This window comes from Chiloscyllium punctatum, chromosome 15 (genome assembly GCF_047496795.1).
Source record: "Chiloscyllium punctatum isolate Juve2018m chromosome 15, sChiPun1.3, whole genome shotgun sequence".
NCBI lineage: Eukaryota > Metazoa > Chordata > Chondrichthyes > Orectolobiformes > Hemiscylliidae > Chiloscyllium > Chiloscyllium punctatum.
The window spans coordinates 5,248,425-5,262,500 of NC_092753.1; the positions used below are offsets into that span (position 1 = coordinate 5,248,425).

A 14,076-nucleotide genomic window follows, 5' to 3' on the forward strand; every position below is an offset into this window, starting at 1 on the left:
TAAAAATATTGCCCATGACTTGTTGGCCCTAAACTGTGCATGGCCTGTTGGATAGTCAAGGGTCTGTGACACTGATGGGTGTGAAGTCATGGTATTTTTTTTACACAGGGTAGGGGAGTCCAAACCTACAGGGCATGGATTTAAGCTGAAAGGGGAAAGATTTAAAAGGGGCCTAAGTGCCAAAATTATCACGTAGAGGATGCTGCGTGTATGGAATGATCTGCCAGAGGAAGTGCTAGAGGCTGGTACAATTACAGCATTTAAAAGGCAATTGGATGGGTATATGAATAGGAAGGGTTTGGAGGGATATGGGCCAAATGCTGACAAATGGGACTAAATTAGGTTAGGATATATGGTTGAGTTGGACCGAAGGGCCTGTTTCCATGCTGTACATTTCTATGACCTAAGTGAAGCAGATGGGTTTGTACAATGATTATGGAAATTGGCTTATATTGCAGAATCATTAATCCCATTTAAATTCTGTTGGTTGCTGTGGAGGATTGTCCTCAGAGCATGAGTCTGCACTCTGGATTCCTAGCCCAGTAATATTCCCACCAGGAATTCACTGTGATGTTGCATGCGCTTCCTTAGTTTGTAGAAGGATCTAAATCATCACCGACATTGCAACAGTGACTTCAAAAAGCTAATGCATTAACTGTAAATCACAAGGGGGTGGGGAGACCCCATGATTGTATAATACTCAAAATAGATAAAAGCCTTTGTACTTGAATCTAGTGCAACAACAAACAACCACCTTTATGTACTTGAGCCATTCTCCCAGGTAACTGAAGTGATAGGAAACTCACATTGGTACAAAAAGGCAAAGTCACCATAACCCTACAGACGGTACGGTTGCTCCCTCATGAGTGCCGACTGATGCGGCTTTAACCCAAGGGTCACCATGCCTCAGACGAGGGGAGGGGTTGAGAAGGAGAGTCCTTCATGGTAACCTGAGCTGATGTGGGAATTGAACCCCCGCTGTTGGCATCATTCTGCATCACAAACCAGCAATCCAAGCTAACCCTGTATATGCGGAGAAAGTGAGGACTGCAGATGCTGGAGATCAGAGCTGAAAATGTGTTGCTGGAAAAGCGCAGCAGGTCAGGCAGCATCCAAGGAGCAAGAGAATCGATGTTTCGGGCATGAGCCCTTCTTCAGGAACGGCCTTTTAACCCTGTATGTGCAGCCATCTCACAGAGTGCACGGCTAACCAATGAAGCTTTGGGATAGCCTGAACAGCATTGTCGTCAAGACAAGAAAACATGGATCATCATCAAGGGTTGGACAAAAATGAACGGCAGTACTGTGGTCATAGTTGCCTTACTTCCAAGCAAACAGGAGACCCCCCAGTACCTCCAAGTCCACCAGTACATGACATGCCATCTCCATACACTGCCAAAGACAAAGATCCCGGGTCTCTCTGGCAGTACTGTGGATAAACGTTCAACACGTGGACAACAGTGCTCAGAGAAGGTCAACCAACCACCTTCACACAGCGACTAAGGACGGACAATAAATACTTGCCTTGCCCAACACCAGGCACACCTCCAGAAGAAACATTCGAAGCCTGCAGCCAGCTTTTCTGTTTGTAAATGGAAGGCCTCTGATCAGGAGCATCATGTGGACAAACGGCCTGTGATGTTGGTGGGTAATGGAGCTGGAAGTGAATCTATTTCCAACTACTCTGGACCGCAGCTTATTTGAGGCACTCAGCCAGATTTTCAAAGGGGTTTGCATCCCACACAGACCCTAGGGGCAAACATTTATCCGAGTAAGCTCGGGAAGATTTCATTTGCCTCTGTGGATGATAATCTTCACCAGCATTTTCAATTCAAATAAGGCAACTAAGTGTTTGCTGGTGCAGAGCTCGTGTATTGCTGAAGGCAGGGTACATTTTGACCAAGATTTTCACTCAATCAGGATAATTCATAAGAATACCAGAGTAAAGGAAAACAACACTTTACACCGCATGAATGCTGACTCATCGGCAAGTCGACTTTGATTGGAAAAATGGTATCCTGTATTAGAAGGATAAGTGATAAGGTTTTCCCAGGAGCCTAAGGATGATCTTATAGAGACTCATAAAATCATGAAGGGCATAGAGAGGGTGAATAGCCTTTTCCCCAGGGTGGGGAGTGCAAAACTAGAGGGCATAGGTTTAAGGGGAGAGGGGAAAGATTCAAAAGGGTCCAGAGGGGCAACCTTTTCATACAGAGGGTGGTGCAGAGATATGGAATGAGCTGCCAGAGGAGGTGGTGGAGACAGGTACATGGATCAGAAAGGTTCAGAGTGATAGGAGCCAAATGGGACTGGTTCAGTTTAAGAAACCTAGACAACATGGAGGAGTTGGGCTGAAGGGTCCATTTCCATGCTGTATAACTCTATAACATGTTAGTAGGACCATGGATCATCTTGCTATACATTGTTACATTCCTATTTTGTTTCCTTTCATCCTCTAACTTCTTCCTCTTGACTAACTTTTTCCTTCATTGTTCTTTAAACTCCTACTAATCATCTGACCTGGCACTCATCATTGCACAGTTAATTTTTTTCTTAAATTGTGTGCTTTCCCTAATTTTGCTAGTTAACTATGGTTGGTGGGTCCTCAGTTTAGGATTTTTCTTCATAGTCAGAGTGGTCTGAGTGTTCTGAAATATTTCCTAACCTCTCTGCCATTTGTGATCTATCCTCTAGCCTAGAATGCTAGCTCACTTCACTGAGCTCAGTTTTCATGCACACTGAGTTGCCATTATCATCACTTACAAAACCAGCCTCAGACCCAACCTTCTCTCTCTCAAACTGGCTGTAAGATTCATTCATTTTGATGTTGCTGGAACATAGGGGTGCTTCTACTCTCAGGTCATTCATAAATTGTGTCAAAATGGACAACAGCCAGCCTAACTCGGCGAAAGTGGGTACTGCAGATGCTGGAGATTGGAGTCAAGATTAGACTGGTGCTGGAAAAGCACAGCAGATCAGGCAGCATCCGAGGAGCAGGAAAATCGGTGTTTCGGGCAAAAGCCCATCATCAGGAATTCCTGACAAAGGACTTTTGCCCGAAACATCATTTTTCATGTTTCTCGGATGCGGCCTGATCTGCTGTGCTTTTCCAGCACCACCCTAATCTCAACAGCCAACCTAAGCTATCCCGGTCTCTGGTTTATTTCAAAAGGTTATAGTCTAAGAAACTCTATTGAAAGCCTTCTATGATCCTCACACTGCTACCAATCTGACTTTTCCACTCAGTTTGGAGATTAAAGTCACCTGCAACTATTACCGTCCCTTTCTCACAAGCATGTAATTTTCTTTCTTCCACGGTTTGTCCCACATGATGGCCACGGCTCAGAGGGTGGCCTGCAGACCACTCCCACCGCTAATTCTTTTCCTCAGCCCCACCCAAACTGATTCCATGCTCTGGTCTCCTGAACCAAAGTCATCTCTAACTACTGCACAAATGCCATCCTTAACTAACAGTTCCCACCTTTAACCAGCCTCCTATTCTCCTTGATCTCACACATTCACCCGTGAGGCCTGGGTGAATGTTCGTCACTAATTGCTGTTGGTGGTGAGTTGCTTTGAACCTCTGCAGTCAGTATGTTGTCAGAACATTGGCAACGCTGAAAGGGAGGGAGCTGCAGAAGGCAACGCTGAATGAATAGTGATTAAGTTCCAGCTCGGGATGACGGGCAACTTAGGGGTGACAGAGTTCCCACATACCTGTGGCCCTTGCTCTTCTGGATGGTAAAGGCTGCGGGATTTGCAAAACACCCTGATGTGTTGCTGCTGGAGTTCTTGTGGACGGTACACACTGTTGTGTCTGTACAGAGTGATGCAGGACACTGGTGTTGAACTGAGCACTTACCTCTGGATGTATAGGGTTTCTCAGGTGTGTTGCTGGCAAGTGGAGATTATTCCATCACACCCCTGACTTACAACTTGGAGATGGTGACAGGCTTTGGGGAGTCAGGAGGTGAATTACTAGACACAGACTTCCCAGTCCATGACCCCTGTTGTAGCCAGGGTATTTATATTATTGCCCAGATCGGTTTCTCACCAATGGTAACCACCCAGAAGTTGATAGTCAGCGAGTCACGGAATTTTCTACAGTGTGGAAACAGACCATTTGTCCAATGGGTTCACACTGACCATCCAAAGAGCATCGCATCCAGACTCATCCCCCTAACCCAGCATTTCCCATGGCTACCACACCTATCCTACACATCCCTGGACACTACGGGACAGTTTAGCACGGCCAATACACCTAACTTGTACAACTTTGGACTGTGGAAGGAAACCAGAGCACCCGGAGGAAACCCACGCAGACACGGGGAGAATGTGCAAACTCCACACAGAGAGTCGCCTGAGGCTGGAATCGAACCCGGGTCCCTGGCGCTGTGAGGCAGCAGTGCTAACTCTCGAGCCACCGTGCTACCCATCCATGGTGGTAATGCTATGGAATGTTCAGGAATGATGATGATGCGGTTCAGCCTTGTTGGAGATGGCCATCAGCTGACAGTTGTGTGGTGTGAGTGTTACTTGCCAGTCACCTGCTCAGGCCTGCTCTGTAGAGGTGTGATTCCCCAAAGCAGCCCCATTGAACTGAGTCTGGGTCAGACTGAGGAAAAGCATAATCAAGAGTGTGGTGCTGGAAAAATACAGCAGCTCAGGCAGCATCCGAGGAGCAGGAGAATCAGTGTTTGAGGCTGAAGGGCGCTTGCCTGAAATGGCGATTCTCCTGCTGCTCGGATGCTGCCTGAGCTGCTGTGTTTTTCCAGCATGACACATTCAACTCTAATCTCCAGCATTTGCAGTCCTCACTTTCTCCTGCAATGGGCTTATAACCGATGAGACCAGATTAGGCATGCTCCCAACTGCTTTCAGTCCCAACCCGGTCAACAAGCCATTTGTCTACATTTTCATCCAATCGGAAGAAAACCCAAAAGATCTGTCGAAACTGGAAATCAGAAACAACAAGGGAAATTGCTGGAGAGACTCAGCAGGTCTGGCAGCATCTGGTGGAGATAAAGCAAAGTGAACTTTTCAGGTTTAGCGTCTCTTCATCAGAATTGAGTGAAGTTAATTCTAATGAAGAGTTACATTGTGAGACGTTCACTCTGCTTTCTCTCCACAGATGCTGCCAAACCTGCTGAGTCTCTCCAGCAATTTTTCTCGGCGCTTTTTCCGCACAAATTGGACCAATTGTAAACCCTGGCTTCCGGCTGTGACAGGAAATTGTAACCCGAGGTGCATTTGCGTAGCGCCGTTAACACAGCAAAGTCTCACTGTCGAGACAAGACTCAACACTTCTCGAGTGTCAGAGGGCTTGGTCAAGGTCACACTTGGATTCAGTCCAGTACTGGGAATGAAGGTGAGACTTCTACCTCAAGGACCAGTGAGGCGCTGTCTACCAACCTCAGTTCCCAATGATGCGAGTGGACAGAGAGAAACCAGGACAGTAGGCACCGCATTGAGCTGAGTTGTGAAAGAAAGTGACTGGGAAAGCACTTCCTGACCCTTTTACTACACAATATTGCTGGGGCTAGAACATGTGGAGTCTGCATTTGCTTCTGCATAGTTTATTTGGATGTTGACAGAGAGGCGCTGGATGAATCATAGCCTTAATTTTCCCAGATAAGCAGCTTGCCTCAGTGCATTGTGTTCTCTATCTCTTGAGACCTGTAGAAACGTCAAGGCCAGTAGCCTCCTGATATTGGGAGTGTAATAACATGCTGAGTTGTGAGATTTAAAGGCCTCTCTTATTGGTTGCAAGCCTGGTACCCTCAGAAACAGAATGTCTTTGGCGATTATTAATGAGGAACTTATCAGCTCCTGACTTTGAAATAAACGGAGTGTCTTCATAAATAAATTATAGAAACGTCACGATGGATGCACACACACACACACAGTCCCCATTACCACACTGAGCATAATGGACAGGAATAGGCCAGATTACATTGTGCTACAGTCTGTAGAATCATAGAATCCCCAACGTGTGGAAACAAGCCATTCGGCCCATTGAGTCCACACCAACCCTTTGAAGAGCATCCCACCCAGACCCACTCCCTACCCTGACCCCGTAAGCCTGCATTTCCTACAGCTAATCCACCTGGCCTGCAAATCCCTGGACACTATGGGCAATTTAGCATGGCCGATCCACCCAGCCTGTACATCTTTGGACTGTGGGAGGAAACTGGAGCATCCAGAGGAAACCCACGCAGACACAGGGAGAATGTGCAAACTCCACACTGACAGTCGCCTGAGAGTGAACCCGGGTCCCTGGTGTTGTGAGGCAGCATTAATGAAACTGATTAAAGAAAGATTTCCTTTAATGAAACCATGTTGACTCTTCCCAATTATCCTGAGGTTCTCAAAATGCTTGGCTGCACTTCACGATTGATGCTAACTCTTGGTCATGACAGATGTCAAATAAATCAGCTAACCATTCTCTGCTTTGTGTCTCCCTCGTTTTGAATTAGAGCAGTAACATTCCAGGCCAATCACACTTCACCTGAATCCAGGGGGCTTTTGGGAAATTATTGTCAGTGCGTCGACACCATTAGCCACCTCCTTTAAGACCGTAGGCTGAATTCCATCTGGATCCAGTGACTTCTCAGCCCACAGCTCCATCAGTTTGCTCAGGACTACTTACCTTGTGACTCTACTTGCACTAAATTCTCCTCTCCCTTCTACTTGCTGATTTACAGATGGTACAGGATTTGATTTGTATCGTCCACAGTGAGGACAGAGGCAAAATATTTGCTCATTGCATCTGCCATTTCCCTATCATCGATAACGCACTTCCCCATTCTCTCTCTTTACAGGACCAACAGCCACTTCACTTACTTTCCTTTTTGAATCCACCTTAAGACCATAAGGAATAGGAAGTGGGGTAAGGCCATTCGGCCCCTCAAGCCTGCCCTGCCATTCAGTAGGATCATAATTAGCTGACATTCCTCATGTCCACTTTCCTTTCCCCATAACTCTCAAGTCCTGTGTTGATCAGGAATCTATTTCAGCTTTGAACGTAAACAAGGACTTTGCCCCCACAGCTGTCCATGACAAGGAGTTCCAAAAACACACAACTCTCAGAGAGAAGACATTTGTCCTCATCTCAGTCTTAAATTGGCAGCCAGTTGTTTTGAGACTATGCCCTCTCATCCTGGGCTCTCCCACGAGTGAAGCATCCTCTCCACATTTACCTCAAGACCATTAAGAATCCTACACTTCTCAATGAGATCACCTCTCATCCTTCTAATCTCCAGTTAGCAGAGTCTCAAGCTGTTCAGCCTTCAATCATAAGCCAACCCCTCCATACCAGGGATCATCTTAGTGAACTTTCTCTGAATGCTTCCAATGACATGATTTTACCTTAAACGAGGGGACCAAAACTGCTCACAGTATTTCAGATAGAATCTCACCAGCACCTTAGACAATTCTCACCTTCCTGTAAGGGTTCCTCACTCCCCTTGAAGTCAGGGCCAACATTCCACTAGCTTTCCTCTCCTGTCATAAAGATGGTCAAGGTACAAAGTGCACCTGAGTTTGAACTTGAGGAAAATCTTCGTAACATCCACACATTTGACACTCGCTCATCAGAAAGGAAAACATGATCGCCACTGGTTTAAACAGACGTCAGGCAGAAATAAATGATTAGCCATGGGGGTGGATAAAAGAAACAGTAAGCCACACATACCATTTTCAGTCGAAATCCTTTACATAAAGAGAAACAATACAGCTGGATGTGTGTGGATTCCTGATGAAGGGCTTTTGCCCGAAACGTCGATTTTACAGCTCCTCGGATGCTGCCTGAACTGCTGTGCTCTTCCAGCACCACTAATCCAGAATATGTGTGTGTGTGTGTGTATGTGTGTGTATATCAATGAACATCTCCCACTATTCGATAACTAAGGAAGGGAAACACTCACGACTATCAAAACAATTCAGACTTTCTGCTTTTCATTTCTATGTTTTGCTAACGAGCACAAAAAACGCTTCAAATTCACATTTGCCAATATGAGGATTGCAGTCACATGTCCAACCAGAGTATCTATTACTCACCAGCAATCAAAAACTCAGTGCATCACATGTGGATTCACTGTACTATGCAGAGGGCAGTCCTGGTCTGAAGTGCAGTTGTTGGTTAATTCTGAATTTCCTGTCAGGTCATAATATACATGCACAGCGTACACAAGGCCCATCCCTCACTCAGGCCAAAGGTCAACGCTGCAGCTGAATAAACTGGTGACTTCCCAGAGACGGAACTCAACTGATAAAGTAAACAATTCAACAAATGCTAGTCAAATATCCAACTGGTTCCATCTCCTTGAGATCCAACATGTAAATGCTACTCATAAGAAACTACACGGCTTTTACTGGGGGAATAGGGTAGATAATTATCTGTTTGGCAAGTGACAGATGGCCAATTTGTGATCCAAACAGATTAACACTCTGTTCCAATGACAGCAAACCAGGCCACATTTTGACACACATCGTTCCACTTGAATTCTTTCTGTACTTTTCCAAGTGCTGGAACACCTCCTAAGTTCATTAATCGCCACGTCCTGTTCAATGTTCCCAGTCGAAGTCACATCAGTATTGAAAACATGTGCAGACAGAGTTGGTAACCCAATTGACAGCCTGTGCAATGAATTCACAGTGACGGATAATGAATGAGGGATTGCCTGGCTATGGTTCTTATTGGAGATGAGCTGCTTTGATGATTTGGGAAGCCAGGTTTTGCTCACTGCCGTGTCACATGAAGTGGCAGAGGTCAAACTGAATACAACACTACAACTCCAGCTTATGTTTAATGCCTGCCCCCCTACTGAGACACATTTGTTGCTACATGCTGCTTGACATACTGAACTGATTTTTTTTCTCTCTAGAGATGCTTTTGCACTGAGACAGACTTCTGGTCCAGCACTACCTGGCAAAACCCTACCAATCATAATCCACGAGCCAATTGTTGGATTCCTACTGCTCTTGCAAACTTTGTGAATGCACTTGGAGCTTTTCCTATACACACACACACACACATACCATCTAAAATAAACAAGGGCTGCCCAGCCAGTCAAGCCCATACCCTATGAAATAATTAAAGCAACATTTTTCATTCAGCTGAGCATTAAAACACCATTATTTTCTCAGAATTTGAAACCAGTGATTGCCAGATGTAAACAAAGACACAAGAGGAGAATGAGGATGGGGAAGTGATGGCCCAATGATATTAACGTTAGGTTATTAATAAGGTTATTAATATTAATATTAATAATATTAACGTTAGGTTATTAATAAGGAGAGCTGTGCTTGGATCCCACACCGATGGATGGTGGAATCTGAATTCAACAAAGATCTGGCATTAAGGATGACTGTGAAACCAATGCTGATTGTTGGAAAATCCCATCTGGATCACTGATGTCCTTTTTGGAAGGAAACTGACATCCTTACCTGTTCTGGCCTACACGTGACTCCAAACCCACAGCAACATGATTGACTCTCAAATGCCCTCTGGGAAATTCGGGGTGGACAGTAAAATACTGGCCCAGCCAGTGATGTTCACATCCCGTGTATGAATTAAAAATAAAGGAGGGAAGATGCTAAACCCCAGTCTGAAGGTGACCAGTGAGGGACCCCTGAGTTGTCACTAAGTAAAGCAGCACTAACCAGTGAATAGTTTAAAAAAAAACTACCCTGCAGGAAGTTCACCCCTTTAAAAGAGTTAAGCAAAGCCTTGAATAATGCTGCAATTTTGACTTACTTGGCAGACTGAGTGACATCATTGCAAAGTTCTGCCAGCCTTAATTTCAGTCTCTTGTTCTTTTCCAGCGATTCTCCACTTATCCCTACAGCATTCCTCATGGAACAATTACCTGGAGCAGGACAAGTCTCGCCCAGCTAGACAGAAAACATGGAAACTACCTCACCACCAAGGGCTTGTGAATCACAGCCGATGGAGTACTTTTGAAATGTAGTCAGTTCTGTAATGTAGGGAATGTAACAGCCAATTCTGCTCTAGCCAGCTCTCAAAGAAAAACAGCAATATGACCAACCAATTTGTATTTATGAAGTTGGTTAAAGAACAAATGTTGCGATGAACAATGCAGCTTTAATGTCTTAACATGTCGCAAAAAACACCACCCGTTATCAGGTAGAGATGACGGATATCCATTACTGAACATTATCATGCAGGCGCAACAGGCAGTGAAGTAAGTAGATGGCACATTGACTTTCTGAGTGAGAGGATTCGAGTGCAGGAGCAGTGATGTCTTGCTGCAATTGTACAGGGCCTTGGTGAGGCCACACCTGGAGTATTGTGCGCTTTTTTGGCCTCTACCTCAGGCAAGATTACAGACGGAGGCTGTGGAGGATGTGCAACCAAAGTTTACCAGACTCATTCCTGGGACAGCAAGAATGATATATCAAGGGTTTCTATATATGAGGTTGGGGGGGGGGGGGGGGAGGTGTTGAAGGGGGAGTGAGTGATTTCACAGAAATGTATAAAATTCCAGCCATGGTAAATGCAAGAAGACTGTTCCTGACGACCAGAACCAGGGGTCACAGTTTAAGGGTACAGGAGTGAGCCGCTTAGGACTGAGATGATGAAAAATTCCCACCCATGAGTGCTTCAACAGAGTTTCCATTTCTCTCTCACCGGACAACAATCTGCAATATGAGGAGTGCCATCAGAAACCCAGGCTCTCCATGGAGTACTCACAGCGATGGAGTGTATTCTGATAACTTGCAGACAAGGCTTTTAAATTGATTCCACATTTACAAAGAGCATTCCTTTCATGTCAGATCAGGAGCAAGTAGTAATAAATACTGACAGACTGCAGAAAGACTGAGCTCCTTTTCAACGTAAGACACATTTTCCACAATTACCGACGTGCTGATGGAAAGAGAGGCAACCTTTCAGCGTGGTACAAAGACTTTTCCCTCTGTTGCCAAGCTCACGCATTTGATTTCCCCCAACCTTGCTTTAAGGTGCCTCAGTTAGTCACACATTCATCCTCTGAGAGTTAAAGCTCCACTTCAGTGATCTGAGCACAATAATCGACACTGACCCTCCCAGTGGAGTGCTACACTGTCTGAAGTGCCGTTTATCGGAATGAGACATTCAACTACAGTCCTGTCTAACCTCTAGTTTGGATCTTCCTCCTCCTCCCACTCCTGCCAACATCCTCATAACCTTTCCTCAGTTTGATGATATGCATTGGATCAATCTTTGTCAAACATTTTACAACTTTTCCAGTGCATCCACATTCTTCCCATAAGGCTGCTACCAACACTGTATGTTATGACACGGCCCTTAAAAATGTGCTACCCATCTAGTTCAGAAACAAAAGCAGATGGTGCTGGAAAAGCTCAGCAGGTCTAGCAGCATCTGTGAAGAAGAATCAAGATAATCATCACTGATATGGACTGTAATCTTAAATTCACGTTCCTGCTTGCCCTGATCACCTTTCACCCTCTTGCCTAACAAGAATCAATTCACCTCTTCTTTAAAAATACGCAAAAACTCTACTTCCATCACCATTCCAGGAAGACAGCTCCAAAGACTCTGAGAGAAAACATGCTTGGGTTGGGATATCTGGTCGGCACGGACGGGTTGGACCGAAGGTTCTGTTTCCATGCTGGACATCTCTACGGCTCTATGCAACGGAATCACTTTTAAATGGATGACCCCTGATTTTACAGCAGTGACCCTACCCCAGTTCTAGATTCTTCCCTAAGTAGTGACATCATCTTGACATTAACCAGTCAGGATCCCTCAGGACTCTGTAGGTTTCAGTCTCGCCACTTCTGACCTATCTCAATCACAGAGGATACACACCGATCTGTTCAACCTTTCCTCATAAAGCCATACGCCCATTCAAGTATTAGCCCAGAAAACCTCCTCTGAATCACCTCCAAATCATTTACATCCTTAAATAAGGAGACTTATATATGCACAGTACTCCAGATGCAATCTCACCAGTGCCCTGTATAAGTGAAGTATTTTTGTATTCAGCGCCCCTCATATTTCTTGAGTACTTGCTGTGTCTACATCATGACTTTTTAGGATTCCTGCATTAGGTCAGAGGTCCCTCTGCATCTCAAAGCTCTACAGTCTCTCACCAGTTAGATAAGACACTTCCTTCTTATTCTTCCTGCCACATGGACAATTTCACACATTATACTCCATTTAGAGTCATAGAGATGTACAGCACTCCAGTTTCAAGGAGCTATGAACCTGCACTCCAAGATCTCTTTGCTCAGCAACACTCCCTAGGACCTTACCATTAAGTGTATAAGTCCTACTAAGATTTGCTTTCCCAAAATGCAACACCTCGCACTTCTCTGAATTAAACTCCATCTGTCATTTGTCAGCCCATTGGCCCATCTGGTCCAGATCCTGTTGTAATCTGAGGTAACCCTCCTTGCAGACCACTACACCTCCAATTTTGGTGTCATCTGCAAACTTACTAACTGTACCTCTTATGCTCGCATCCAAATCATTTATGTAAATGACAAAAAGTAGAGAACCCAGCACCGATCCTTGTGGCACTCCACTGATCACAGGCCTCCAGTCTGAAAAACAACCCTCCACCACCACCCTCTGTCTTCTACCTTGTATCCAAATGGCTAGTTCTCCCTGTATTCCATGAGATCTAACCTTGCTAATCAGGCTCCCATGAGGAATCTTGTCGAATGCCTTACTGAAGTCCATATAGATCACATCTATTGCTCTGCCCTCTGCCCTCATCAATCTCTTTGTTACTTCTTCAAAAAACTCAATCAAGTTTGTGAGATGTGATTTCCCCCGCACAAAGCCATGTTGACTATCCCTAATCAGTCCTTGCCTTTCCAAATACTTTTGTCCCATCTTTGCCCACTCACTTAACCTATCAATATGCTCTTTGTAATCCCCTATTATGTCCTCTTCACAACTTGCTTTCCCACCTACCTTATCATCCAAGTATACCTTTGATCCCTTCACCGAGTTCATTGATAAAGATCAGCAAAATGTAAGGGACCAGACCAAACCCCCTCAAGTATATTAAGGAGGTCATCTAGACCCTGACCTTTCCTTATTTTAAAGACAAGTGTAAAGTATTGCATCCAGATTAAATCTGACTGGTCAAAATACTTGATGTAAAGTAAGACACACTTCATTCGTACACCATTGTTAAAATGCAACGAAAGAAAGAACAAATTTGAATAACCTAACTCAACTGGAAAACTTAAGAGAATTGTAGAAAATTTAATTACTAAACAGAAACTGTTCCGACAGTGTAACAGCCCATAAACACACTCTTGGAAAAAAGCAAAGGCAGTAAAATAGATAGTCTCACATGCAATTCTAGGAGCAGGAGGAGAACCCCAGCTTTTAGCTGTAACAGAGAGAGGAAGAAGAGATTCCACAACCAGCTTCAAGGCCTCAGTAACTGCTAAAAGCTAAAACTAAAGAGCCTGGTTCTGTGGGAGCTCGACCCCACCTAGTCAGGCTGCTTCTATTGCTCCAACTTAAAAAAACCCAAGATAAGTACTTTATGAGCCCTTAATAAACTGCTCCACACCTCTGATTACAACCTCTCTTCAAAAAAAAAAGGACAAAAGACATCTTATCATCTCAAAAGACAGGGCTCAGGCTCAAATGGAACATAAACACTGACATGGAAGGAGTGGGCTGAATGGCCTGTTTCTATGCTAGCATGTCCCACATATTTTTCTACCATACAATGAACACACTTCAAAAAGAACTTGTTGTACAAGGTGCTAGGTTCTCGAAGTGTTAATGCTAACATTGAGCACTGCCTGATACGATGAGATTGTAAGGTTTAGGTTTAGGGTGGAAGAACACCTTTGGACTTTGAAGGAGATGGACCTGCCAACTTCATCTCCCTCAATCTTAGTAACAAAACTGAACTATTAATGTTACTTGAACCCGACTGCTACCACAGATCTTATCGGAGACAACAGTCGCTTTGCGCTCTCATTAAACAACCTTGTGGTTTTCCTCAACCACATTAGAGTAGCCAGTCCCTTTAAATCTCAACCTAAAAGTAGGATGTGGTGAAGATTCATTCTGCAATG

The 14,076-nt window shown here is 44.7% G+C and overlaps 1 protein-coding gene across 4 annotated transcripts in view; it reads right to left on the minus strand.

Moving 5' to 3' along the window:
* The window catches only part of shroom2a (shroom family member 2a), a 222,176-nt gene that overhangs the window by 116,780 nt on the left and 91,320 nt on the right, over positions 1–14,076 (minus strand). Inside the window, exon 1 of one of the 4 annotated variants that reach the window (XM_072584502.1) lies at positions 7,441–7,500. The exons of the other annotated variants lie outside the window; for them this stretch is intronic. Coding sequence (XP_072440603.1) covers positions 7,441–7,485 — 45 coding nt within the window. The 5' untranslated portion in view covers positions 7,486–7,500. Of the gene's footprint in view, positions 1–7,440; positions 7,501–14,076 lie in introns of those variants that run through there. 4 annotated transcript variants of the gene reach the window in all.